The sequence below is a fragment of the Hydra vulgaris genome, chromosome 15 (genome assembly GCF_038396675.1).
Source record: "Hydra vulgaris chromosome 15, alternate assembly HydraT2T_AEP".
NCBI classification, from domain to species: domain Eukaryota; kingdom Metazoa; phylum Cnidaria; class Hydrozoa; order Anthoathecata; family Hydridae; genus Hydra; species Hydra vulgaris.
The window spans coordinates 7,217,409-7,244,941 of NC_088934.1; the positions used below are offsets into that span (position 1 = coordinate 7,217,409).

The window sequence follows — 27,533 nt, forward strand, 5'->3', positions numbered from 1 at the left end:
ACTGCTTAACCAAACATAAATTAAAAGTAAAAAAAAAAAAAAAAATAGTATCATGTTTAAGGTTCTTTTAATAATAAAGAACTAAGCGTGGAAATAGATTTGCATGGGAAATAAGTAAATCTAGCAATAATATAATTTAATAATGATATCTGAAAGTTAGTCATAATGAAGCTGAAAACTAGATAGCTAGTTATTACCTACCTATATTGCTGGGAGTTATTTTAAAGTCTAAAATTATGGCTATGAAACTAATATAGAATAGTTTTGGTTGCATGCACACCTAAAAAAATAAATCCAGTTAAGTATAAATCATTGATAAGTGTCATGACTTCATAGAATTAAATTTGCATTTCAATTTTACAACAAAGACTAGATTCTTTTAAAAAATTGAGCTATATAAGGTAAAATTTAATTTTGAACTTTGTAGTCTTTATCCAATAGACTTAACACTCCTGTTGATAAGGATGTTAGTAGCTCACTAATAGGTTAGATGACATAAGGAAATTGACTAATAATTCATTTATCATCGTATAAACAATAAGTAATAAGTTTAATTTTTTTTTTTTACTTGTTACATAAAGTTCTTATATTATTTCTTGGAAAACATGCAGGTAATAAAATTAAAAAAAAACAGAAAAAAAAAAAAAAAAACTTCATCACTCACCAAACCATGCTCATTAGTTTTTAGACTAGCCAAACCTCATTAAAGGCTTACTAATTCATTGATTTTTACATATTATTTTATACATATATAGCTCTGCCAGACTTCTGTTTGTAGATAGAGTGTTCTTTTCAATTAAAAACATGTTTAAAGTAAATTTAAGGTAAAGATAAATGTACTGAAAGCACATATTAAGGAAATATGTGTGACTCAGTCTACTTAATACCCATTTTTAAATTTGCATTTAAAAAATGAAGTATAGGAATATAGAGGCTTTTAGTTTGTAAAAGTCCTAACATTTGGTGTCACTTGAATACATAAATAGTAGTTTCCTTTCTACACCTTTGACTCCTTGACATTTGTTTATCTTTGACATTGATGATATAACACGATGACCATCTTTGATATTATTGATGTATGTTTGTATAATTTCTTTATAACTTTAAAGTTTTTTTTTTAGATTTGGTCAATTTATTGTATGGATTTTTGCTCGTATGGCATCAATATGTTGTGGTTTTCATTATGTCCCTGTGAAAGGCAAACTTGCTGCTGCAAAAGATGCTCCAATAGTTGTTGTTGCACCTCACACATCATTTGTAGATTCTTTAAGCTTTTTACCATTTGGTTATTTATCAGCAGTATCAGCAAGTGAAAATTTAAAAGTTCCAGTAATGGGAAGTATGTTTGATTTTTTATAACACTTTTTATTTATATACTTTATAACCATTTTTAAATCAACAGTAATTAATATGTTTTCATTTTCTTAGAAAGTTTTATCAGATTTTTGTCTTTAGACTATATTAGGCTGCTTCAACCTATTGTTGTATCTCGAGCTGACAGAGATTCAAAGGTTTTTGTTGCCAATGAAATCAAAAGACGTTCAGCTGCTGGTGTTTGGCCTCCAATAGTCATATTTCCCGAAGGTATAATTGATTTTAAAATTTTCTACATAACTGCAACGCCCTAATTTTTATTTACTGTTAGGTTAATAAAGTTACTGAATATATTGTTATCAAGTAATGTTTTGCAATTAATAAGATAAGTAGTCTTATTTATTTAACAATAATAATAAGCCAATCTTGCAGTTTCTTTTAATATTGTTTATGTGACGTTTATCCAAAAAATATTTCAAAAGTTTTTTAAAGAATATTTGTTTATTTAAAAATATTATTTTATAAAAATATTTTTTAATCAAAAGACTGTATAGTTGTTTTAAAAACAAAATTATATAAAAGTCTAAGGGTATAATAATCAAAACTACTATATAAAAATTTAGTTTTAGAAAGATGTAAAAATTGTCTTAAAGCTTTTTGAAGTCATATACAAAAAAAAGTATCTTATAAGATTGCTATAAAATATGATCTTTTTTTTATTTTATATGTAAGAAACTCCTTAATACAAAAAGGCATTTCTTTTTTAATTTTTATTAATTTGCATTGAAAATTTTATGAAGCCTCAAGAACATAATTAAAATTGCTTTTTACTATTTAAAAAAAAAAAGCATTTTTTTTTACACTTTTTCTTTTAAAGATTTGTGGAATTTTATATCTCAGGTATGTATCTCAGGTACAGATTTAGTATATAAACTTGTATGCATTTTACTTCAAAGATTATGTACCTTTATTTTATAGAAAGTTTGAATTGTTTGATAGTTTGAGACTATTTATATGTCTTCAAACAATTAATTTTGCTTTTTGTTTCAGAGCTAAATTATTATTACTTTTTTTATTCAGAGCTAAAAAATAAAATCGCAATATAGAAAATATAAATAGCAATATAGAAAATATAAATATAGAAAATATAAATATAGAAAATATAAATATAGAAAATATAAATAGCAAATGAAAAATAAAATAGTAATATGGAGAAGATGTTAAATTGGTCTAAAAAGTAATGAACTTTGTTACAAACAAGAATATATGTAAACAATAGTTATCAAAAAAATTTCAAATCCTAGTATTATAGAAAAATACTTGCTAATTAGTTATTCTGGAATTAAAAATAAATGAAAATACAACAAATTGCGTACACCACATTGTATACACCACATACATTCACATATTTGCTATGATTTAATTCAAACAATAGAAAAAGAAGTAAAGGTGTTAACAATTACCCATAAATTTCTTTTAAATTTTCTTTTAACAATATATATATATGTACCCAAACCATGATCAACCCTAAACTCATATCCCCAGAAAACCCTTTTGGGGATGATAGCCCATTTATAGTAGAAAATTTAGATATAAATTTGGAAATCAAACTATTACGTCAAACTATTATTATTATTTGATTTTAAATTTTGAAGCTAATAGGTTTAAAAAATTGCAAAATGACAGGGGATTTTGCATTATTACAGAACTTATTACTTAACTTGGTTATGGGGAAAACATCAAGAAGAGATTTTAAGTGTAAACATTGCTGTTTCCAAAAATTATTTTGGCTGTTTTTATCATTCCCAAAACAAATACCTTAAAATAATGTCTTATTTTTGTGGCGTTTTCAAAAAATTTTCTGGGAAAAATTGAGAAAGCCCAAAAAGTTCTTAAAGTTGAGCGGGATTTTTCTGATAACAGGATTCAGATTCTTTCAGGTATTTGTGAATTATGTTGTGTTGCCATCAGAAGAAAAGATGAGGGTGAAAATCCTCCTCTTCCTAGCCTTTACGATTTATAGAGCATCTCAGTTCAACCAGCTACCAGAGAATCTCCTTGTGATTGTTTGATCTGACAAATTGCCAGAAATAAGCTGAACATTCCTCATCCACTGTCAGCAAGTAAACCCAAGAACAAAGGAAGCATTAAAAAAAGATGTTCAGACTATTTTTCTGTGATTGGGCAAGGGCTGCCCCACAATTGTACAAAAGGAACAATGCGACAAAATTTGGTTGCAGATGCCTCAAAAGATGCAGTGGCTGCAGAGATGGTTGCAACTATGGTCATCTCAAACAAACCTCATTCTCCTCATGGCACTGTCCGTCTTAGTCAAGCAAAGGGAGGCAACAGTTTTCCAGTTGTTCCATGTATGATACAGTTTTAAACTGTCATAAGCATTAATCCCCTGTGTTTAATAGTATAGTCTTTTCTTAGGCCCATCCAGGGCAAGAGAACCCTTTCCTGAGGAGAAAAAGCTAACAGCTATAGACATGCTCAAGGTTCAAAATGAAACCGGACTTTCTAATCGTGGCATAAAAAAACTTGCATCATCACTAAATCAAGCCACTTCTCATCAGATTGTTGGAAAAAATTTTGTGACAAGTTTGAATCACTCGGAAGGACTTTTGCAGATCAGTTCACTTCAAACCATATTTAAGACTCAGCAAAGAAAGATTCAACCAGAGTTGTTGTTCACTGCAAAGATGTGTCTGATATAGTCAACCATGTTTCAAAAGTCAGAAATATTCCTTGAGAACCATTGATCAAAGTGGGAATTGATGGTGGAGATGGCTTTTTGAAAGTATCCTTGGGAGTTATTGAAGCAAACAGAGAGAATTCTTCTCCTCCTTCAAAGCATGTTGCAAAAGGCACAGGTGTGAAGTGCCAGTTATTAATTGCTGTTTCTGAAAACCTACCAGAGAGTTATGAAAATTTGAAAAGCATTTTGAATTTGCTCCAGTTGCAGAAAATTTCTTTTGTTGTTTCATGTGACATGAAAGTAGCGAATCTCATAATTGGACTTCAGTCTCATGCCAGTGCTCACCCTTGTACATGGTGTGATGCAGATTCAAAAAATCTTCACATCTGCGGGAAAGCCAGAACATTTGGTTCCTTTCAAGCTGACTTTGATGCATTTTAAAGGAGTGGGTCAATTTTGAGAAGAGCAAGAGAGTTCAACAATGTTGTTCATATACCAATTATTTGCTTGGACAATCAAACACTCTTATTGGACATTATCTCTCTAATGGAGCTACATCTTATTCTTGAAGTAGTAAATAATCTCTGCAAAAGCTTGTGTCAAACATGACTTGATGCCAATCAATGCCCTGCTGCTATTTATATTTGGTAACAGCCTTTTCATGAGGGCCGATTTGCTGGAAATTATTGTCAAAAGCTATTGAAGCGTACAGATATTCTACAAAATCTGGCTAAACAAGCTCTTCATTCAATGTCATGCTTTTTGTTGAAACTTTCAGATGTTTTGAAAGGGTTGTGAATTATATATATATATATATTTTTATGGATCTTAAGATGTATTTCTTGTTGTTCAAGCATAAAGCATAAAAAAATTATTTTGAAATGAAACTTTCACGCAGAAGTTTTTGATTTAGTTATCATTAAACAGCAAGATGACGTGTACCTGAGGAAATTAATCCATTTTAAATTTCTACTTGGAAATATTTCTTTCAACAAGATCATTTTTATTAATGTTGTCTTTATTTAAATAAGTTTTGTAAATAATCTGTTGTTGGTGAAGGGCATTTGTAATAACAAATGATATATATATATATATATATATATATATATATATATATATATATATATATATATATATATATATATATATATATATATATATATATATATATATATATATATATATATATATATATATATAAAGAGAGAGAGAGAAAGGAAGAAAATAAGCTACACCATTTTTAAAAGTACTCAAACTTCTCATTATACTATTAACTTACCTATTTAATTAAACTGCCGGTTTATTTGATTTTGATTTTGGTTATATTGTTTGGTTATTTACTGATTCATTTTTGTAATCATTTTATTGTTTTATTATGTTTATTTTTGTTCAATATTTCTTAATAAAGTCTTCTATTTTTAATATTTTTTCTAGATTTTTTATTGTAAAATCCTTTTTTGTGTCTATTTTTTTTTAAATATTTAGGTACTACAACAAACCATCAATGCTTTATAACATTTAAACCAGGTATTTTTTGACAGCTTAGTTTTTTTTTTTTTTTTTTTAAAAATTTTTTTATTCTACAAAAAGTGAAAGTTGTCAATAAAGTAAAAAAAATTGAAAGTTATTAAGTACAAAGTTAAAATAAAATGTTCTTTAACATTTAAGGTGCATTTTATCCTGGTTTACCTGTGCAACCTGTTTTACTCCGCTATCCTGATCGAATGGTAATTATTTATATACCTTTGGTTATGATTGTATATGTCAATATGCATTACTTAATTATAAATGATAAATATACTTTTTTTTTTTTTGAAGGATTATGCATCATGGACTTGGATTGGTCCTGGAGCGTAAGATCATTTTTTTTTCTTTGTTTATTTTTTCTAAGATTGTTATTTGAACATTTTAATAGTTTTTACAACTTTTTTTTTGTGTGTTTTTATCATTATTTTTAAATGATGTATTTTTTGTGCAAGTGTTTGAACAAGATTATTTTATATATGCTATAATGGTAATAACTAATCAATTTTTTTTCTTATTTTTTTTAATAAAAATTTGCAATAAAAGTTTAAGATTATTTGAAGTTTTTACAAGATTTTTTATGATGTATTTTTTGTGCAAGTGTTTGAACAAGATTATTTTAACATAAATAAAAGTTTTTTTTAGTGCAAATTTATGAATTTAAAGTTTTTTTGTGCGTTTTTTCTTTTACTTTAGATTATATCTGCTTGTTGTCATGATGTCACGTTTGCATAACCGCCAGTCAGTAGAAGTAAGAAAATTATTTGTAATTTTTATTTTCTATTGCAAGCTGTCAATGAATTTTATCATTTCAAATTCCAACCAAAAGCAAAAATAAATTTTCAAGTAATTTAATTATTTATTTTTAATCTGCTATTAAGAGAAAGACAGACAACTTTTAACACTTGAGATTAAATTAGGTAAATATGCTAAATATGCAAAATGAAAATTAGTCTATCAGGGTTATAGAAATATTTTTTGATTCTGGGATTATAAAATTCACAGAAATGCAAAACCTTGTCAAGTTTAATATTAATTTTTGAACAAAATTATTTTACCATGATTATTTGATCAACATGATTTTAACATAAATAATCGGGTTTTTTTTGGAAGTTTCAAGCCTATTTAAAAAAAATTATTTTCCATTTTAAATTTATAATAAATTTTTATGAAATTAACTTGTCAAAGTAGCAGGATTTTATGTAATTAATGTGTTAAAAAAATCCTATAAATAAATCCTAGGATGCTGGGACTAGAAATAGTCCTAGGATCCTGGGGACTAGGTGTAATCTTGAAATCCTAAAAATAAAAATGTAGCATAGAAATTTTTTTAGCATACACTTCTTCAGGTTACACAGTTTTTCAGGTTACACATTTATCTGTTTTTCACGTTATGTTTGGTAAAAATTGTTTGTTGTTGAGACTGATTAAAAAAAATTTTTCTTTATTAAAGCTGGTTGCTCAACTAAAATTGGTAGATTAATGTAATTTCAGTAAAAGTTTAAGTTTATATTAGTAGTTTTTAAATATTTTAATTATCTTAAATATGAAAAAATAAATAATATAAGATAAAATAGAAAAAATTATCAATCTATAAAATTGATTAAAATAAATTAAATATTTTAGCCCATATTTTTTTTTGTAAATGTCAAAGTATAATCTTGAAGCATTTGAATTTGGTAACATATTCAAGTTGCATTCATTACTAAAAGAAAATTTGATATGCACCAGCTGGGGCTTTAAAAAAATTTAAGTCAACTTATCCCAAGGCAGAGTTATGTTGCTTATACTCAAGAGGTAAATTAACTATATTTAAAGACGTTTAGTCTTATATAAGTTTAATCCAACTTTTTTTTTGCGTTATTTTTTTCTTTTTTTTTTTAAGGAATCTTAAAAAAATCCTAGCTTATGTATTTTTTGTCAATATCTTGACTATTAATTACATTTTGGTTATCCTAATGGACTTAAATCATATTTGTTAACTCAAAACATAAATTTTGGAAGCCTTTTTTGAAAAAGAAAAAGAAAGTAGTTTTCAGGGTATTTTTGGGTCTTGTTATCACACCATTGTAATTTTTGAAGCAAAAGACTAAATATTAAAAGTGAAAACAAAAATATTGTTTCAAACTATCTTTAATATTGTTATACATTGTAGGGTTCATGAGCCCAAAAGTATCACTTGATGTATTGAATCCAGACTTCTTCTGGTTTACTTTTTGAAAACATTTCAACACAAATCAAACAAAAAAACTCCTTTTAGCAGAACTATTTCCACAGTTCAAACTTTTATTAAGTATATATTTCATTTACTTATTTAACTTTTTTTCTCTCTTTCATTTCTAACTTTTTATTTTTAGCAGATTCTTCTTCTTTTTCTATCACATTTAAATTTGGCGAATCTGTCATTATTAATGTGGTTTTATTTATTTTATTTAGAACATTTTTCTATGGTTCAGCTTTTTTGAGCAGTCTTAAATCTTCAGCCGATAGAACTACAGTTAGCTCTGTAGATGCATTATATACATCAATATTGTCTGAGTTTAAAACCTGTGGCTCTAAATTTTTTGAACAACCAGCTTTGAGCATATCTTTTTCTAAAATTGTAAAGTCAACATCTTTTACATCATTTGCATTAAGCATTACACTATCCATTTGATATGGTTGTGGATTTAGTCTATCTGAACTATAGACCTGCATAAAATCATGTTCACTAAGATAGTTAACATTTTGTGGGAAAATGCCTGTTTTTTTAAAATCAGCCTTGATATTAATTGGGGTACATGCTAATGGAAATTAATTATGAATGCTCGGTATATTATAATTGTTGTTTTGGAACCAGGGTGCATTGTGCTGGTAGGAGAGAATTGCGTTGGTCTAATTGCAACAAAACAGGTCTTTGTTTTGTACTTTTAAAATGTTTGACAAAATGATAAAAAAACTGCAAAATTTGAATTCGATCATTCAACCATACAGGTTTACAGCGCCTGCACTTCCATTAGAAGCACTATTTAAAAATATGTTTTAAACTTCACTCAAGGAAAATAAAAAAAGGGAGAAAAGTTTGATTTTCTGTCAACATAAAAAAGGATTAAAAAACAAGATCAAAAAGATTTAAAAAAAATTAAAATAAAAAAATTGCCTGACCAAGCCAAAACCCTGAGTCGATGCAGCGGCACTTGCATGTTCTACCTATTTAAGTCAGTTGATGTATGTGCATATCTTGCATGTTTTGCCTATTTATTCCATGTTTTACCTATTTAATACAGTAGTGGTGTAGTGGTAGAGCGCTCGCCTTATAATTGAAAAGTTCAGAGTTTGATCCCCACCATATCCTTGGTAGTACCACACTCAACTTGTTTCTCTGCACAGTGGCCTTATTCATCAAGGTTTGTGTTTCGGAGTTGAGAGAGGGTTGTAATCACAATTAAAGTAGCCTCCTCAACTGTAGTGACTTTCATGGTCTTGGGGTGGTGAAATAATATTAAAAAATTTAAGTCAGTTGATGTATGTACATTCCTCACATGTTCTATCTATTTAAGTTAGTCAACATATGTACACTCCATTGTGCCAATCCCTAAATAAATCAGTCAATAAAATAAAAATAAAAAAAATAATAATGAAATAAGACAAATAAAATTGAATCTTAAAAAATAAAATATTAAAAAAATAAACTCATGAATTAAAAAAAAAATTCCACTCAATTTTGTTTGTTTTTGAGCTAGTTTGTAAAATGTTTATTTTTATATGCAATCACAATTAGTTAATGGTTTTAATTAATCTAGTTCAAAGTAATTAAAAAGTGACGCAATTTATTGTCAAGATTTTCTAAATTTTATGCAACCTGATGTTTGCTATCTTTGTTGTTGTTGCTTTTTGGAATATCAAAACTTTTTTCAGAAATATTGAAATCTTTGGCTAGCTTTTGTATAAAGTTTCTTTTTAATAAAACAGCATCATCAGCATTTTTTATAAGATTTTAAAGAGTTATAGCCCTGTCTGCTTTTCTTTTATAGTGCATGTTTGCAATCCTACTCTGTTGTATTAATATAAATCAAAAAGTTTAAAATTGAAAATTTTGTGAATTTTCCTACAAACAGAATTAGGTTTAGTTGGCCAACTTGCTCCGCAAATATTTTTCCAACTAACCCCAACAGCTATTTGGTCACAAAATGTCCTACAGAACCTTAAAAAATAAAAATAATGAAAAAAATTATAATTGGACAAGTTTGAGTGAATCATGAATGAAATAAATTAATTCAAGTTTGCGTGACTTGATGTTATTGCTTTTAAAATTGAAAAGATAACGAAGTTGTAAAAAATACAAAATATGAAAAATAAACATAAATCACATTAATATGCGCATGGGCTAACCCCCACAATACTGCAATGACAGATGAAATGGTCAACTAGAAAGGTTCCATGTGATTTTAAGCTCTTTCTGATAGAAGGCTTTGAAGGTAATTGCAATTTGTTGACTTGACCCTGCTGCCGAATAACTCTGGTATCTCTTTTACCATAAATGTTGGTGAAGCTATTAATGAAAAACTACGATGTTATTATGCTAAATATTGTTTGTAAAGCTATCAAATAAAAACTATAATGTAGTTGTACCAAAGTTGTTTGTGAAGCTATCAATGACAAACTACAATGTAATTATATAACATTGACAAACGTTTGTCAATAGTTTAAACTATAATGTTAGTACTCTTAAAATAATATTTCAAATCAAGATAATAGCAAGTTGTCCATTTAGTAAAAACTCTATTGGAATTCTTTATTGAAATTATAAAGTTTAATAAATCCTTTAATTAAAAGTTTAGTTGTCTTTGTTGCAACTATATTCATGCAAAACTTAGTTCAAATGCTCACAGCACTGTTTGTTGAAAGTGTTGATTGAAGATTTATTCAAAAGTCTTCTCTTTTTGATTGCTTAGAACAGGCAGCAAATCTTGAATTTGATAATTTGCAACGGCTTTTTAATGATATTTTCTTATTGCTAGTTTCATGCTCTACCTCTATAAATCTCTTAATTGTCCCTGTATAGAATATTGTTGTCATATTTGGGATGGTTCTTTTAATGATGCTCTTTCTTTTCTCAACAAAGATTAAAATACATTGTAAATGTTTTTTGGCCTGCTCTGGATCTGCCAAGCTTGAACCACTTTCCCATTGTCCTAAAGTTGCGTCTCTTTCACTATTTTATATTTTTTTAAAGTTCTTATGACAGATGTTTTATTTATGAACATAAAATAACTTTGTTAAATGTATCATTGGTAATTGATAAAATCTATTGATAATTTTTTTAAAATATTTATTAAGAATAGATTATTATGTTATATATAATTGTTTTAAGGAATAAATAATAAAGAAATATAATCTTATACAGAATTTAAAATTAAATTCAAATATAGAACTTAGCTGCTAGTAGAGGCTCAAGCTTTGCAGCTTGAGCCTCATTCATATTATTGTAAAGTTGCATCTCCATCTCTTTCATATCATTGTAAGGTTGCATCTCTATCTCTTTTCTATAAATTTTGTTATAGTTGCTGCCTAAATGAGATATAACCTTTTGTTTGATCAACCAAAACTCAATGAAATTTTTATCCAATAAAGTTAAATTCTTTTACTGCATCAAGCTCTTCATGTTCTTAAAATTTTACTCATCATTTTTTTCGATGAACATTGGTGCTTTGGAATTTTCTCTCATCTTCAATTATTATCAACTCATACAGTTTAGTCTTCTGTCAATCATTTTCTTTCTCTTTAACAATATTCTTTTTTTTTCCTGGTAACTCCTAACTTAAATGGTGGATGTATATACATGTATAGTTTTAAAAAACACATATTATTTCTAGGTTCTTCCAGTTTACACACCAAATGAAAAGGTATTATTTATGTACTAAGATATTCATATTATAAAATTATAATAAAAAATTATAAAATAATAGTTTTAAAGTTTTTTTTTTGCATTCATCTAAAAATTTAAGTTTCATAAATGAAGTTGTGTAGAAAGTATTTTTGTGTTTAACAGTATGCAAATTAGCATCTTGTTATTAATGTCAGGTTTTTAAAAGAGTTAAAAAACACATAGATGACAAAATGATTGATCTATTTTTTAAACTTAATTTACTGGAAATAACTGACCAAAAACCACAAATTAAAATTAAAGTAACTTGTTTTTTCTACTTAAAGTTTGAGCAAAGTTTATGGCTTTTTTTTGTTTTCAGTTAACTTTTTTTTTTTAATTAAATTTTATTATTTTTTACATAATGGAAAAAAAGTTCACTCCCAACAAGGCTACAAGTACTAATTAAGTTGAGAGTTAACTGAAAACAAAAGAGACAGTTGAAGAGAGACAGTTGAATAGCTAGAGAGTGGTTGACAGAAGTAGCCGTTTTGCCAGACTAGTAGAATTTCTAGTAAATTTATTTCTTTTTTAATTATATTTTAATTTTAAAAAAAGTTTGTTTTTTATCCACTATAATTTTAGGAAAAAAAAGATCCTTTTTTGTATGCAAGGAATGTCAGAGAATACATGGCAAAGTAGCGTTTTTTATAGCTTTTGTATTTTTAGTTTTAAACATTTGGATATAATTGCTAAATTATTTTATGTGATTTTGTATGAAGAAATATTTTAAATATTGGTTACATCATTGTAAATATACATGTTAGATTAGCCGAAATTCCTGTTTCTGATCATTCTTATGAAGATTGTCGATTGATGATGGAAGCACAAAAACTTGGCTTACCGATGGAAGCTGGGATTGTTGAATATTATAAGCTAAGTAATTTACTTAAGTAAGTCAACAATTGTTATAAAGTTTATTTGGTAATTTAAAATTTTGCTGTCAACAATTGGAAAGAATTGAATATAGTTATAACTTTTATAAGTATAAAACTTAGAAGTGTTAAAACAAATTCATACCACATGATAATGCATATATATATATATATATATATATATATATATATATATATATATATATATATATATATATATATATATATATATATATATGTATAAATATATATTTTGTTGTTTATGTTTTCAAAAGCTTTTACAAGTGTTGCAGCATTGAAAGAGACAAAGAGACTTCTAATATCCTTACTCTTTATTTGCAACAGATAAACTTGAGCGATTAATAATCTATTAATCTTTTGTTTTGTTTCAGCATTAACTGTACATTATTGAACATTTATATTTAAAAACCTTGTTTTTAGCATAAACTGTGAGCACATGATTGAATATTTACACAAATTTGCAATTATTGACAAGAATCATGATGGTTACATCGACTTTACTGAGTTTTCTAATTACCTTCATTTACCACATAATGATGAAGTCAAAGCAATGTTCCATATTTTGTGTATTGTGAGTGGTTATTATTTATTAACATATATTATATATTATGTATGCTGTTTATTTAAGTATGTATGTTTACAGTTCAAAATTAAATCATTTTTGAATCCAGAGTTCAAGATTTAAATAAGACATTATGACTTCACCGTTTTGTTGAGAAAACTCCAGGGCACTAGAGTAAATGACATTTTTTTTTATGTTGTGTTTATATCTTTAAAAAGCCTTAGAAAAAAAGTTTAAAGTTAAGTTTAAGTTTAAAATTAAACTTACCAAAAAAAGTTAGTTATTAAGATATTAACTTGTTTCCAATTCTAAACATAATTTTGGTTTATGATTCTGCTTAGTTTTTTTTTCTATAAAAATATCTGGTTTAATGCATGATATGTTCACTGAAGAGGTTTTTTTTAAATAATTTAACTTACGCACGAACTTGGATTTTCCCTTTGTAAATTTGTGGTTATATTAAAACTTTTTCTCTGCATTTCAGTTTTAAAAGTTTCAGTTCTCAAATGTCACTTTAGACAAAATGAAAAATATAACTTTACTTTGATCTAGTTTTTTTTTAAATAACTACTTTTGTTTATTTTCTTAAAGTATGTAAATGTTTCCATCAACATTTGTTTTTATATTTGTCACTTAATCCCAAAAATATTATTTTTGGGATTAAGTAAAAAAAATTTGCTTTTAGATTTTATTATAGCAATTTGTTTTTAACAACCCATGGCCTTATTCACTTCTCTCAATTAAATTAATGGCAAAATTATTAAAACTTTTCATAGTCAAAAAAAAAATTATATTAATAAGTGCAAGTTAGCAAGTTATCATTCAAGTTTTTTTTTTTTTTTTAATTTTGTTATATTTTAACATAAAAAAGGGAAAACCCAAACATTAAATATACTTTAACTTTAACAATAATACTTATTTTAATTGATGTCAAAATGTTTAAATGCTTTACTCAGACCAGATTTCTTTTAAAAGAAAAAATCAACAAGCCCGAACTTTTTCATTTTAATGCCAAACAATTTGGCATTAAAATGAAAAAGTAATTTATTAATATCTCAATCACTAATTTGTTTTGGAAGTTTAATTGACTATAAACTTATTTTCTAAAGTTTATTTAAAATATGAACACACCTTGTCTTTGCTCTTTGGGAACCCATTAAGGTTAGACTTACAATTATTTTTGTATCAACTATAGAACAAATGTAACATGACCATCAAAAACATCTGCATTACTCTAATGCAGTAATAGATTTGCATAAATTTTATTCCAAAAATGTTAATGGTAGACAAAGCTCATTTTGAGCAAAATGGTCAGTAAGTTAACGAAATTGTAGGTAAAATAAAGACTCCAAAATCCAAGATAAACCTTCTTATCATTGTATAACTTTATATCTGCGTAAGGTCACTGTATGGTGTGGAATAATAGCCTTATCTATCATTGGACTGTATTTTTTGAAGATGATGGGGCTAATGCAGTCACAATCAACAAGGCATGCTACTGATAAATGCTTGTACAATTTTTTATGCTTGAAATAAATCAATTAGAACTTCAGAATATACGGTTTTAACACAATGTTTCTATGCCCAATTTACTGCTCAAAAAATAATGGATGAATTGTGACAGATTTTTCGCAAATGCATTATCTCCGAATACATTGATCTTAATTAGCCTGCCTAGTCACTAGGTTTAATAGCTTCAGACTTGCAGTGTGCAGCCATGTCGCAGCATTTAGAGTTCTCACAACCAAAAGGTTCAAAAATTGATGCTGGCTTGATTTTTGTTTATATATGCATGTATATATATATATATATATATATATATATATATATATATATATATATATATATATATATATATATATATATATATATATACATATACATATACATATTTATATCTACTATAGCATATTTATGTAAGTAAATGCTCACTTTTTTTTCCTTATCTTAATCAATACGGCTTTTTTTAGAAAAAAGAAGAAAAAAATGAAGAATAATGAATAAAAAGATTGCTGCCCCATGCCAAACTCTCAGTCATTGTAGCAGCATTCCACTGCGAGTCAGGCTATTTGTCAGTCGATGTATGTACTGAAGCCCCCAGTGGCTATTTCAGTATAATATCACACTGCTCACCTTAATGCTCACCACACTGCGTGTGGTGAGCATTAAGGTGAATTAAACTTGTTTCTCCGTGCAGTGGCCTTGTTCGTCAAGGTTCGTGTTTTGGAGTTATAGAGTTGAGAGAGGGTTATAACCACAAAGAGCCTCCTCATCTGTAGTGGCCTTATCGGCCTTGGGGAGGTGAATTAACAAAAAAAAAAATCACCAGTATAATATATATATATATATATATATATATATATATATATATATATATATATATATATATATATATATATATCAGCCTACGGAATTAGGGTCGGCAATGTTAAATACTGACACTAATTCCAAGGCTACTGCCAACCTAGAAGTGTTTGAGGTCTGCAAAAATTTCCCAACCTTGTATCTATGTTTTATGGTAAAACCTTTGTATCAAATTTTTTTTGCTGACCTGATGCTGACCTCTTACAGATTAAGGTCTGTGAATTATTGCCGACCTCATTTTACCTCATCACCTCATCCTAATTCCGAGGGCTGATATATATATTAGGGTGAGGCATAAACATGCAAGTTAGTGCAAAAATATAAAAAATAAAAGTGGGGGCTATTTTTAATACCATTATAGCTAATGTGCTATTGCTTGGACAGAAGGTTTAATAAATTGTGAAACATATCATGTTTAGACATATTTGTCTATATTTAATTGTTTTTTTGGCAATATTTACTTTTATATACAATTTATAAACATAATGATAATCTAGGCTAAACTGCAATATCAGGTTTTATACTACTTTAAGATAATGATAATTTGTGGCTTTTGTAAAAGGACAGATGTAAGACAAATTGTGACTTTAGTCACAATTTGTCTTACTTCTGTCCTTTGACAAAAAAGTCTTACATCTGTTCTTTGACATGTGACTTTGGTCACAATTTGTCTTACATCTGAGCTTCAAAAAAATTGTGATTTCTCAAAGCAAATTTGGTGAATTTACTCTTTTAATAATACTATTTTAAGCCATTTTTGTTATGAATTGCACTTGGTATAACTTGAATTTGATTATTTAAATATTATCTTGGTCATGATGTTAAACTGATCTTACACAAAAAATGTTTCTGGGCAGGTGAATTTTTTTTATACTTAAGAGATGATTGTAATACTCCACTTTAGTATGGTAAGTTTAGGAGGAGATTATAAATTATGTTAAGATAAGAAAAATTATTTATTATTATTTCAGCAGTAAAGACATCTCAAACAAGTTTAAAAAAGGAAGAAAGCAAAAAATTCTAGATTGTTATTGGTAATGTTTTAAAACCCGTTGTATAAAATGAGAGACAAAAATGTACATTAGAGGTAAAAAATGAGCATCTTGGTGCATCCGCAGATTTTTTTGAAGAAGCATGTTGTAGAATAGTGTTTAGTCTAAAAAAAATTATTGTTATAATTTTCAAATATTATGGTTGACAGTCTGTAATACATGGTTACAAAAAAGGATTAGCATAAAGTAACCTATGAGTCATGTGGAATTAAGACATTAATGGGCTATGTTTACTATGTTTTGTTTGAAAAAATAAAATAAGTGAGTAGCATAAAGGCAATACAAAAGCTTGCATTCACCAAAAATTGGTAGGAAATCTAAAGGTTTAGAGGAAATCTACGAAATTTCAGAAATCTTTGAGATGAAGTGCAGAGTTTGAAAATTGAAAGAAAATAAATTGTGTAATCATACCTAAGGTCTCAAAAAATAAAGGCTTCAGGTATGATTACACAATTTATTTTCTTTCAATTTTTCAAAAAAAAAAAGTCGCAAAAAATTATACATTCCTCAGAGACACAGATCATAGTGATATAATGCAGAATTTAGTATAGTTGTAGAAAAAAGACAAAGTTTTATAAAGTGTGTGAAAAGTCTGAGAGTAAAGAAGACAGACTTGTATTGTTGTAATGCAGGGTTGATAGGTTTACACCAATGGTTTAAATCATTTAAAAAAATGCTAGTTTAAACCAAATTAAGAATAAATTTTAAAAAGGGAAGTAAAACAAGGTTTTATAGTTAAAGTTGTAAACCATGTTTACAATTTTACCAATATCTTTAGTGTAAATATTAAGTATAAATGTAGTTATTTAAAAGATACTTAATCTATGAATCATCTGGCACAAGTGCCACATGATTCATAAGTTACATTATCACAGTTTTCTAAAAAGGGGTCCTAACTTCTTCGTAAATGACCCAAAAAATCCCTTGGAAGGGTGATTCTATAGGTTATGGCGATAACTTTAAAATTAAAATTAAAATCTTTTTATTACATCTGCAGAAGAAAATTGTATTTAAAGTTTTTGCCTAATTTATACTAAGAAACTTAATTAACAAAAGTAACCTTTTGTTAACTAAGTTTCTTAGTGTAAATTAGGCAAAAAACATTTTTCAAAAATTTAACAAAAAATTTAAATTTTGCAAATATTTCTAAACAACATTGTATTAACCTATTGTTTAACTTTTTTAATAAAAATTCAAATTTAAATGCAATAAATTTGATATATGTTAACACCAAATTTTTGCCGCTGAAATAATGTAAACAAATAAATTGGTATTTCTGTTAAAAATTAATTTGTCTTCATCAAAAAATCCCTAATTCAGCAAAAACTCATGGTGATTGCAGAAAATCTGTTTTCTTTTTGTGTTATAAGAAAAGTGATCACATATTAACTGATTTTTTGATTGAAAGAATCAAGGATATTTTTAAGTGTAATATTAATTTCAACGATGAAAAAATTCCAACTAGCATTTGCAATCCATGTAGAAGCAAACTACAATGACTTGATATTGTTAGTATTATTGAACAGATACCAGACTTGTGCAATTTCAGTTCAATTATCATTAAGCCATCTACAAGATATTCTGGTGCTTGTCAGTGTATAATTTGTAGGGTGCCCAAATCAAAGCTCAAAGAAAATCTATCACATTGAGCTTGATATATTTATTGAGCTTGATATATTTAATCAAAAAACAAAAATCTACCCTGAAACTGACTGTATCAAAGCTTTCAGTCCCAAACCTTCATCATCACAGCCAGCTGACAAAAGATGCAGTATTTGTTTGTTAGTACTTGCAAAAGGATATCCTCACTTTTGTATCATAGGTACAAGGTGGAAAAATGTACAGAAACTTGCTGTAGAGGACCATAAGTGTACTGAACAAATAGCAGCTGATTTAATCTCTAAAAAAGATGCCTTTCCAGGAGATACTATCAAACTTAGTCGAGCTAAGTGAAGTAAATTTTTAAAAGTTCTGCCGGGACATTCAGCGAAGTACAAACAGCAGCTATTTATAGCTGAAACATTGGTCCAAGCATCAACTCTAAACAACTCAATGGAAAAAAGAGCTGTAGAGGCAAATGTGAAGTAAAAACTTAACAACCTGTGGAAAAAATTAGCAGATTATTTCATGATGTCAAATGTTGTCATTCTGGATAAATAAATGAAAAATCAAGTTCAAAAAGTTGTTTATTGCAAGAGGACAACTTTTCTCTCAGTAAGAGGACTTATCAAATCATTTAGGTAAACTTGGAAATGATGGAGGTGGTTGATTCTTGAAAATTACCCTCAGCGTAATCGACACATATTCCAAGCAAAGTTATACTCAAAGATCATCTCTCTCCAATCAAGTTCTTCTGCCCAGAATGGTGGTGTAAAAAAACTGCTGATTGTTGCTGCAGCAGAATGTATTCCTGAAACATATAAAGATCTTAGGACACGATTAAGCTTCATACAAATTGAAGATGTGTCTTACATAATTTCATGTGACGTGAAAGTAGCCAACATGTTATGTTGTATCCAGTCTCACTCTAGCAAACACCCATGTTGCTGGTGTGATGTTGAGTCTGATAACCTTACAAACTCTGGCCAATCAAGAACATTTAGTTCTTTATGCAACAGCTAATAATAACATTCAAATTTTGTCCATCCTACATTAGTTAACCCCTACAGGCAATCTGAGCTTATTCTTGATGTAATTCCTTCAATGAAACTCCATCTTTTTCTTGAAATCTTCAACCATATTTTCAAGCAACTCCTTGAAATATGGGATCAAGCACAAGAATGGCCGAATCTCTTGCACCATCAAATGCAAGCATATTATGGGGGACAGTTCAATGGAAATGAATGCAGTCTCGTCCAAAAGCAGTCTTCAGAGTCATGCCCAAAAGCATTGTGCATTGCAAGCAATGCCATTTGTTGATTGTTTCAAAAAGCTTCAATCTGTTAAAAAAGCTTGTTTTGGAAAGATCTTGGAGGCAAGATTCTGTCAAATTATTTCAGAATTCAAACATTCTTACCTAGCTCTTGGATTTTCAGTTACTCCCAAAAGCACATGCAATTTTTCATCACAATAAGGAATTTGCTGAAAAAAATGAAACTGGGCTTGGAGTTTTCAGTGAGCAAACCACTGAATCGATGCATGCCAAATTTAAGATCCACTGGCAAAGGTTTAAAAGTCAACCTTCTCATCCTAAATCATTACTGATCTTAACAGCAAAGACATTTGAAATTAAATTGTTGTGGATTAAAAATTCTCAGGAGAAAAATCTCAGTCAGAGTATAATTTCGTGTGTGTAATTACTTATTTTTATCAAAAGATCTACAGTCTTGATATTAAAAGAATATCCACAGTCTCAAATTTGTATTGGTTTAAGCTACTTGGTAATTCAGTGTATATATTTAGAAATATATGCACATCTTTTTGAAAAAAGTTGGGTTTTAAATAATGCCATGCTTAATAATAAAATTTTATTACCAATTTTAAGGATAAAAAATCAAAAGAAGTTTGGTATACTATATCAGGCTTGGTCGGGAAGCGGGAGCGATCGCTCTTGATAACTGACCCAAGAATGATATTTAGTTGCGAAAAGCTGGCCAGAATTTTTAGTCGTATTGAGAACATTTCAAAAAACAAAAAGAAAGCGCAAAAAAGATTAATTGGACCGATGAGAGACAATTACAAAAAAAAAATAATCTAAAGAATAACTTTTAATGTGAAAAAACTTAAAGCAAAATAAATTACGTTTAGAACAAATATTTTCAAAACATCACTCTTTTATAGTTTTTTTATAAAATTAAGCAACATTTTTTTATATAAAAAACATCTCACGATTGCTTAATAAGGAAACAAATGTTTTTTTTATTTAATAAAGAGTTTAATATAATTTTTATTTATATACTCCTGTCTTATTTCCAGTGCTGAACAGAAGGGTTGGGGTTAAAGGGGGCTATAGTCCCGGGCCCCGCAATGTTAGGCGCCCCGAAATAGTCAAGAAGACTTTTTTTTAGTCATTTTTACGGTGTCACACATAAAAAGGCATCCAATATAAAAATAGCCCCGAAAAGTCTAACAAGATACTAGTATATTTTAACGCTAGCTTTAGTTTTATTTAAACTAACTTATTTTATAAATAAAATGTTAATTTTTTTAATAACAATTTTATGTTTTGCGAGAAAATTTTAGCATATTTGAAACAATTCTTCTTAGTAAGATGAATAATCAAATAATTAAATCATTTTGTTACTGTAGAAATTAAATTAACTAGATAGAAATCAACTAAAAAGATAAAAATCATCTAAAAATACTTTATGAAGAGGAAATGGAACTGCTTCATAATATCGCTAATGATGTTTAGCGAGTGGGCTTTTTAATTTTAATTAGTATTTAAAATAGAAAAAAGTAACTTTAAGTTAAAGGATAATGAGTTTGTAAGAATCGCAACTGAAGCGAAAATATTTAGAGCTAGTAAACCAATATGTAAGAACTTAAAAACTTTTCTTTATATTTAATAACTTTCCAAATATATATATATATATATATATATATATATATATATATATATATATATATATATATATATATATATATATATATATATATATATATATATAGCGCAAGTTACATTGTATGCATGTTTGTGTTTAATAACCAGAAACTTTTATTAAGTTTATTTCATAATTAGTTTTATTAAACTTCGATGATCATTAACAATTTCATTGAAAACACAATTATTGTTGAAAGTCTTTTTGTTTAACAAATAAATCGTAAAAATTGCTTTAAAAGATTACATTAGAATAAAAAACAGACGCACATAATTTCATTTACATAAAAAATACATACTTTTAACTAAAAAATAAGAATATACTAATAAAAATAAAAATCAATAATACATAATAAACTTTCAAAATTTTGACAATTTAAAAAATATATATTTAAAACACTTATTTTTGTAAACAAGTAATATTAGTTTAAAAGATTTACGGTTTTGCAGATGTGGCTCCGAGAATGAGCCATAGTATTAAAGTATTAGTTCGTATAATATATGTTCTTAAAACAATATATGCTAGAAATATCCACAAAATTCAAATAATACAATTTTTATAACAATTCAACAGAAAACTCTAGAACTTTATTTTGCTTAGTCAGCGTATTTTTTAAACCAATAGAATTAGTTTGTTCAAAGATTTGGCGGGTTTTTTAGTGTTCGCGGATATTCTTTTTATTCTTCCGCACCAAGATGTTTTGAGAACATTCAAGTTTATGTATGTTTCCATGAATGTCCGTAAAACAAAAATTTTTTTACGGACCTACATAAACTTAAATGATCTCAAAACAACTACAAAACCGGGCCAGTTTTTTGCAACTAAATATTATTTTTGTGGTCAGTAATCAAGAGCGATCGCTCCCACTTCCCGACCAAGCCTGCTATATTGTATATTGATATACTAGTGATAGAATGTAGATACAAATATTCTTTATTGAAACATAATTTTGAATCTAAGGGATATTAGTTTGTGATATTTGTAAAATTTAAGGCAAGAAAAATTGTTTTTTTGAACTTTTGGCTGTGCAAACATTTTTAGATAATAAAGATTTTTGGTGTATTTAGGCAGAAACTTTAAATTTTCTCCTGCAGACATAAAAAAAAGATTTTAATTTTTTCTTTAAAGTGATCCCTATTATCTATAGAATCACCTTTCCAAGGGATTTTTTGGGTCATTTCTGAGGAGGTTAGGACCCCTTTTTGGACAACTGTGTTATGTAATTCTTTTTTGTAAACACATATTACAGAATGTCAATCTCATAACATTTGAAAAATACTTCTGAAAATTTCTTTAACTGGAAAAACATTTAAAATCTTTGAACTTTGGAATTAGAACATCATTATAACAAACATTGTTATATGCACATCAAAACATTGTTATATGCACCAGACATCATAACATTGTTATATGCACCAGACATCAAAACATTGTTATATGCACCAGACATTAAAACATTGTTATATGCACCAGACATCAAAACATTGTTATATGCACCAGACATCAAAACATTGTTATATGCACCAGACATCAAAACATTGTTTTATGCACCATTTTCTGGTGAAGGAATTACAAGAACTTTTTTAAATATCAGGCTTATATCTTTAAAGGAAAGAAGCAACTGATGATGGAGGATTGAGTTGAAGATGAGAGAAGCAACTGAGGATGAGGGTTGAATAAGCAATTAAAACCTCGTGCAATACATGATACAATTAAAACCTTGACATCAATTGATTTAAATGATTATTTTTACAATCAATTATATTTTTCACAGCTCTTTTAAAAAAACACAACGAGCATCACATTGGGTATCCCACAAATTAACAAAATAAAAGGATAGAATTAAGACACGCGGAACATTTGTCCCTATTCAGAAACAATCTATGGAAACTATATGATGTTGTTACTGGGGATGAGTTGTGGTTTTATTTATGACAATTCAAACACAAGTCAGTTATTGCTAATTGTTTTGGTGAATGTGAATCTGCAAGAACAATAGTAAGACATGCCATATTTGTTATAACACTTGTTCTACATCTTCTTCAAAACATTTCATTCATGTAGTATATATAGGTAAAACAAAAAAAATCAAGATTTTAGAAAGAATTTTGCAGTCAAAGTAAGAATGTATTTAGCCAAGAAAAAGAACAACATAAGCAGTATTATTGTGAGGCAAATAATCATTTTCATAGTTATATGTGACTGAAATATTTAAAATAAAGTTTGATGTACATTAAGATTTGAATCTCAGTCTTTTTCTTTTTTTTAGCTTTGAAACTTTCTCTAAAGAGTTTAATGATATTCAGTTGTAGTTACGCATCTAAAAAATGTTCTTTTTTGACAAATTTTAAAAAACCACAAGTAATAAAAAATTGCAAAAAGTAGTTCTGCAGGTATTTATTGAAACAAGTTCTATTGTTTATCCTAAATCTTAAGTAAATCTTGACTTTTTTGTTTTTTCTGCATTAAGTTATGTGAAAGTCAATGAAGAGCTAAGAATATGCTCATTAGCAGATGTGTTAAATACAAGTTTCTTTATGTAACACTCTTTTAATAAAAGAGCAGCTAAGAAATATTCAAAAACTATCCCTAAGGTTGATGATGTCAACCATCTCAAAAAAACAGTGCAAAGGTAGTGATCAGATAAATGTGTGGTATGACTCTTAAAGATAGGAAAAGAAGTAATAATGTTAGAAAGACATTGGGAATAATAAGTGAACCTGATAATGTGTCTTAGGGAATATTAGGGTAGTTTAGGAATGTATAGTAAAGATTGGGTATCACCATGTAAAGAGAATGGAGTTTTGATAATGATGATGATGATGATCATGATGATGATCATGATGATGATGAATGATCATGATGATCATGATGACGACAAAGATGATAGTTTATCTTTTCTATTAAAAAAACTTTGTGTCTTAATATATATATTTTTATTGATTTTTTTTTCTTAGGATAAAAATCATGTCATAAGTTTCCGTGAATATTTGGTTGGAACATTCTTGATACTAAAACCATTGAATACAGAGGAAAAAATAAAGCGTGCATTCTTGGTCAGTTTTATTATGTGTTTTGTGTTATGCTTATTTTGATCTGTTTATAACTAACTACAAAAAAAAATCCATTCATAACTAGATTATAAAAAGCAAAAGAAAACTTAAAATGAAAATTTAAAAAAATTAATTATTGTTATAATTTATGAATTTGATTTATAAATACATAATACTCACTACATTTATGTCACATAATACTCACTACATTTATGTCACAAATTTAAAGTTATTAATATTGATTTGTGGATTTACGCTTTACACATTTTTGCCATTTAAAAACATATAGTTAATCATATAGTTATATAAATATTACAAATAAACACAAAGATGCAAAATCTGACTAATTAACAAATTTTTTAAATTTAAACTTAAAACTTTTTTTTTAATTAACATTTAAATTTCTTTTAAGAAAAAACTTTAATGTCAACTTTTAAAGGGGATTAGTAATTCATTGTACAGTTTGTACCTATAAAAAAAAGTTTCTAACAAAAAATAAATTGTTTCTTTTTGTGTTTCTTCTGTGTGATTTGATTGTAAATACTGTTGAAATTCACAGTAACATTTTTATTTAAATGTTTTTGAACAACAGTACATTAATGGAATTTTAAAAGAATTATTGTTTATGTTTAACTAGGGATCTACAATGAGCCAAGGTATTTATATCATTTTAAGACTAAAATATAACTATTTTGTTGTAAATATAAAATATTTACGACTGTAAATTCATGGCTAAATATTTGTCAGGGAAACACGAGTTAAAGTATTTTGCATAAACAAAAATTTTACAGAAAACAATATAAAAATATACTTTATTGTTTTTAATTACCTATCTGTACAAATATTGAGTTATTTTAAGTAGTTATAAGAGAGAAAACTGTACCGTCCTACACGCCCGCCCTCTCCCGCCTTTTCTTTTTCTATATTTTTTATTTTTAAACTAGCTGATGTTAATTATATAAAAAAATAACACGACATCAAAAATTTTGCATTTTCACCTTTTAAAAACTTTTCATAATAAAACTTAAAAGATAAAAATACCTAGAATAGACATAGACAGTTTAAAAATTATCTTCAAAAAAGAGCATATCATCATAGTCATTTTCATTTTAACTTTCGATGTCATTCATCTCCGAGTCAGTGTTTTTATCTGAATTCTCTATCTTATTTTTGCACTTTTGCAAAAATCTGAGCATCACAAACTAATTTTATGACAAGAATATTAGTTTGTTTTGCAAAGGTTTACAGCTTCCATTTAAAAATATAGAATATATTCGACCTTTACAGCTTCCATTTAAAAATATAGAATATATTCAACGTTTGTTTTACCTTCCATAAAGGTAAAACAAATGTTGAATATATTCCTTTCATCATATGCATGGTAGTCAAATTTTTAAATGTTTTACGTATTTTTTCTTTTCCAAACAGATCATTTTTTATCTTTGTTATGTATAATGACCAAAGCATTGTTTTCTGTTAATCTTTCATTAGGTTCTGCATATTTTATATTTGCAAAGGATAATGATCAGAAACAAAATCAACTTATGATGATTTATGGTAGCGAGTATATCGGGTATAAATATCTGGTACAACTGTGACAGTAAATATATCACTTTCTATATTCAAGGGATCTTGGATTGCTTTTCTACAGAATAAATCGTATGAATCTTTTAGATGAGAAGATTTTCTAACAATATTTTTACACACCTTACATATGCTTTGTAGCAACGTGAATAAGAATTTACTCTTAACAAAATCGTTTCTTTAGAGTAAATCACTTCAAAAATGTTAATAAAAGACAAAAAAAATAACTGAATCATAGTATTTTAGTTATGCTTTAGTTACAGATGATCCATATTCTTTATGATGCTTTAGTTACAGATGATCCATATTCTTGGTAGTAAATTAGCAAACTTTGATTTTTTTTTATTAAATTGGACAGAAAAAAAACTTTTACTTTTTGATTAACAAATTTAATAAAATCTACTAAAGCTAAAATAGTTTCTGTTAAACATTTTTGATGTTTATCTTTGTTTTTTTTCAATTTTTCAAAATTTTTTCTATAAATAATTGTATTTGTAAATCTTTGATAACAAGAACTTTAATAAGAAGATGATACCATAAGTCTGAATTAAATCTGAAGCAACTGCAAGTTGTTGATGTTGTACTGTATCTAGAAGTTGTTGTTAAAGTTTTACTTTATCTTCTTTGCTTATATGACAATAACTTTTAACAAATACTACTGTTACAATTTTAATCTCTTTACACTTAATGAAATTCTAAAATATTTTAAACAAAGTTCTATTAAATTTGACATGGTCGTTGCGCTTCACATCGTTTTTAAATTAAATCAAATAAATTTTTGTCACTTCGCTGTTTGTTTTTGTTTTTAACAATCTTTGCCTTTCTTTTTTTAATTTATATTTTGCATAACACTATTACATTTCTTGTTTTATAAAAAACACAATGGTTAAATCCGTTCCGTAATTTACATGTTTTTCAAAGTGTCAAAAATCAATAAATCTTGAATACAACACGTGTGAATGAAAGGTTAGAGCAGAAAAATGCTTAGTGTAGGCAAAATATGGTTTTTCATATTGTAAACGTTTATGTTCGTTCCACTAAATGTTAACACGCAAGTTTACATCCATAGAACATAGACCCAGACTTTGAGCAACAAGACGGAAAAAACAGATAGATCTGCATACAGCCTATAAATGCTTCAAGTTCTGGTAACAATAAATTTAAACTTGTTAAATAATGTCAAAACATAAAATGACAAATTCAGTAAGCTTAAGTCAATGTCAAAACATAAAACGACAAATTCAGTAAGCTTAAATCAATGTCAAAACATTCTTAAGATCCGCTTATATTTGAGCAAATCTGAATCTAAAAGATGCAGATCATTTAATAAACATAATCTGCCTACCAAAAAATTGAGTCCTAAACTGTTGAGGAATTACCTACCAACCATTGTTAACTAAGCCCTCCTGGCTTATCTTTCTAATAAGTAAAATTTTGTATTCACAGTTTACTGTTTGTTATATTTTAAGGCTTCATAAAGATCCCAAATATGATTAAATATATTTTTTCAATGAAAAACAACTATATTACATTTTACAAGGCTCTTTTTAAAAAATAAGGAATTCTATTGATAGTATTGAAAGTATCAAAAAAAAAATTTTTTTCATTTTATCTAGATGCTTGATGAAGATGATGATGGATTTTTAACATATGCTAGTTTATCTACTTTTCTCAGAAATTCTATGCAACTAGGTGATTCATTTATTGGAAAAATATTCAAAGATATGAATCCTTCAAATGCAGATCATATTGATTTCAGTAAGTTTACTTGAATTTGAATAAAGAATTTTGAACTTTTTTCATTATTAGCAAATATTTTAGATTTACTTTAATGGACAAGGGCGGTATATTTATCTCTTTGTTAAACTTAACCAAGCGTTTTGTAGAAAAAATTTTCACTTGTTTTATTAACAAAAAAATCTTTAATAGTTATTTGTATTTTGGTATTCAATTTATTTATTAAAATTTTTTAAAATTTTATTAAGATTTTTTTAATTTATTAAATCTTTTTTTATATATTTAAATAAATTTATATAA

The 27,533-nt window shown here is 27.1% G+C and overlaps 1 protein-coding gene across 2 annotated transcripts in view; it reads left to right on the plus strand.

The window, feature by feature from the left end:
• LOC136072122 (lysophosphatidylcholine acyltransferase 2-like) overlaps positions 1-27,533 on the plus strand; it is a 64,286-nt gene that overhangs the window by 30,379 nt on the left and 6,374 nt on the right. For both annotated transcript variants that reach the window (XM_065820532.1, XM_065820531.1), the window contains 12 exons: positions 1,122-1,339; positions 1,456-1,584; positions 5,501-5,542; positions 5,684-5,742; positions 5,834-5,868; positions 6,236-6,290; positions 11,395-11,424; positions 12,030-12,082; positions 12,212-12,337; positions 12,761-12,911; positions 23,817-23,915; positions 27,113-27,254. In XM_065820532.1, the coding sequence (XP_065676604.1) occupies positions 1,122-1,339; positions 1,456-1,584; positions 5,501-5,542; positions 5,684-5,742; positions 5,834-5,868; positions 6,236-6,290; positions 11,395-11,424; positions 12,030-12,082; positions 12,212-12,337; positions 12,761-12,911; positions 23,817-23,915; positions 27,113-27,254 (1,139 nt within the window). The remainder of the gene's footprint in view (positions 1-1,121; positions 1,340-1,455; positions 1,585-5,500; positions 5,543-5,683; positions 5,743-5,833; positions 5,869-6,235; positions 6,291-11,394; positions 11,425-12,029; positions 12,083-12,211; positions 12,338-12,760; positions 12,912-23,816; positions 23,916-27,112; positions 27,255-27,533) is intronic.